This window comes from Pyrus communis, chromosome 5 (assembly GCF_041283825.1).
Source record: "Pyrus communis isolate YQ-2024b chromosome 5, ASM4128382v1, whole genome shotgun sequence".
Taxonomy (NCBI): Eukaryota; Viridiplantae; Streptophyta; class Magnoliopsida; order Rosales; family Rosaceae; genus Pyrus; species Pyrus communis.
The window spans coordinates 34,716,821-34,719,527 of NC_142569.1; the positions used below are offsets into that span (position 1 = coordinate 34,716,821).

The 2,707-nt window shown below is 37.6% G+C and overlaps 1 protein-coding gene across 1 annotated transcript; it reads right to left on the bottom strand.

Moving 5' to 3' along the window:
• Nucleotides 1-1,271: 1,271 nt before the first annotated feature.
• LOC137725108 (uncharacterized) lies at nt 1,272-2,494 on the bottom strand. The gene has a single exon (XM_068463702.2). It carries the CDS (start codon nt 2,393-2,395, stop codon nt 1,403-1,405), a length of 993 nt encoding a protein of 330 aa, XP_068319803.2. The 5' UTR covers nt 2,396-2,494; the 3' UTR covers nt 1,272-1,402.
• Nucleotides 2,495-2,707: the final 213 nt, after the last annotated feature.

The following is a 2,707-nucleotide window of genomic DNA, read 5'->3' on the forward strand; positions in this document are numbered from 1 at the left end:
TTGCCACAATGCATAAACTGATGCCACAAACACAGCTTAGAATAAAAACGCTGAGAACCAGCTAACTCCTATTACTTTAACTTCATTAAGCAGTCAAATTTACTACACGTTTCATGAGCAAGACACAAAAGTGTAAGATTAAGACGCTTACAAGTCATATTTTTCAAAGAAAAACATACCTATGTATAAACATCCAACAAAAACCCGAAACGACGGGGGATCGGGCCGCCGGAGATGTGGGTAAGGTCGACGTTGGAGAGGTTGGAGGAGAGGCTGAAGGAGAGGATGGGGTGGCCAGCTCTACCATGGCATAGGCAAGGAGAAGAAGAAGTGAGGTGTTTGGTTATATGTTCGAAGTGAAAATTGGTGTTGGGATTACAATAGTTCGGAAAAATATTAAATCAACAAGTGTTATAATACTATTGGGCCACATAATATGGTCAGCAAATTGGACCACAACATTCTAAAAGTGTTCTTACACACTCATTATTTTGACTTGATATGGCCGAACAGTGTTTAGTAATTTACACACCCATTTTATTATTGTGCACTCTTTTTTTATATATATGTTGGCTGATTCCCTTTTAATAAATCATTGCTTACACGTTCAGGTGCTACTTATGTAAAATAGGAGTGTTTTTACACGCCATCATATATAAAAAACAGTGCATTTTTACACACCCATTATAATACTATAGGGCCACATAATATAGTCAGCAAATTGAAACCAAATGGATTAGGCTTTAGATTACTTGGATGTTGATGAAGTTTTCATGGGGTTTCCTTCGGGATCCTCTCCTTCTTGTAAAGACACTTGGTGCTAATACCATGTTGTAAAACTAACTTTGTGAGTGGGTTGGAGAGAGAAAGGGCTCATGTGTATAAGAATTATGTCTTCTTTCCCTGACCTTATACCTTTATTTATACTAATCATAATAAATTTTCTTACCTTACAAGTAACACAAAGCTTATAAAGATTTGATCTTCAAATCCCATTGAAACTCTACTATAAGTTCACCAAATTCACACACTTTTAGTAAATTTTGCTTATGTAGGCCCATAAGATGCAATATCAATAAAATATAGGGACCCGACCTAAAGCATCCACTTCCAAATTTCCGATGTCATTGCCAACATTCCCAAAAAAAAAAAAAAGGCATGCATAATCCCATCGATATCAACAGCTACGTGATGCATCAGCATTACCCACAAAATTAAGGTGCAAAAATTAAAAGAAAAGGTCAAGAACTTCAACATCATGTGCAAAGGAATAGAAAAAACTAGCTTTATAAATACATAAACCACAAAATATACTTAAATCCTACCTAATGATCAAGGCAGATAGGTCTGTATTACAGAAATTAATTAATATTATCACCAAACTTTACTTGGTCAAACATAATTAAACTTGCTCAAGCTGAACATCCTTAGATCTGAGAGGCACATAATCTCCCAGATAGACCTCAAGGTGATCAGATAACGCCGATTTGTCGATGTTTTCATGGTGGTACGACTTGCAAACGAAATAGAGCACAGTTTGGATTACAAGACCAAACAAAATCAACTTGAAAAGCAACAATAAGCATATAACTCCATAAGCTACTCTGTCAATCACACCAAATGACCTTCCTCGCACAACTAGTTGTTGAAACCCAAATTGTAGGAGGGCGGCCAAAACGTTGAGCTTAAAGAATATGATAGAAGCCACCCACATATTTCCTTTTAGTAGTGCCTTGCTCTTCGCCATGGCTTTGATCCCCCTTGTTTCTTCAAGAACTGAGACCACGCTAGCCAGCTGCCAGATTAGGGTTAGGTAAACAAATCCTATGAAGTAAACAATGAGTAGAAAAAACCCAATTATAACACCGGCATCACTGTTGCCCATCGAAAGTACCCAAATAATTAGGACTAGGAAAGCCACTATATTGTAGCAAAAGAAAGCCAAGAAAGTGCACAGGAACGTGACCATGACTCGCTTCCAAACTTTTGGGACGACGCTCATCACCTTCTTGAATGTGATTTCTTTCGCCGTGTATATACACGCGATCGTGTATACAACGGCAGAGGTGGAGAGGAGGCCGAAGATGAGCAAGAAGGTGAAGTATGCAGCTTTGAAAAGCCAAAAGGTTGCCCACTCGGAGGATATGACATCTGATATTTTTTCATACCTTGGATTGTTGGTGCTTGTTCCATCAAGGGCTATTTCGTTCCTGATGATCTTTGAGAGAAGGATGTTTGAGACTTCTATGTGCGCCAAGAATATGAAGCTCAGAGGGAGGATCAAGGCCAAGGTGATTTGGCTGAAGATTTTTCTCCATGAAAACACAATTTTGTAGGCTTCTTTGTAGATGCCAAAAATCCCAAGAAATTGTAATTCATCTTGTTCTCTATCCATGTTGGCTTTTTTCTTGAATGGGTTTTTGATTCAGAGAGAGAAATGTTTGGGGAAAGAGAACAATATTGATGGGGAAGAAAGGGTTTTGGAAAATGTATATAGAAAAGTAGGTTGGACATTATCATACAAGATTACCCTTGCGTTTCCAAGAAACTAGCTAAGTCAATGTCAATATTGGGTGGTTGGTTGCCATAACTTATGTAATAACATCCTAAACCAAAATAAAGTCGATGACTTTGTTCCTTTTTTATAGCTAAAAGTCAAGGTTTATTCAGATTCACAAACAATGGAAAGAAATTAGAGTATTTTTAG

Excerpts from the sequence above, each read along its gene's own strand:
- LOC137725108 (XM_068463702.2), bottom strand. The coding sequence starts at position 2,395 with ATGGATAGAGAACAAGATGAATTACAATTTCTTGGGATTTTTGGCATC.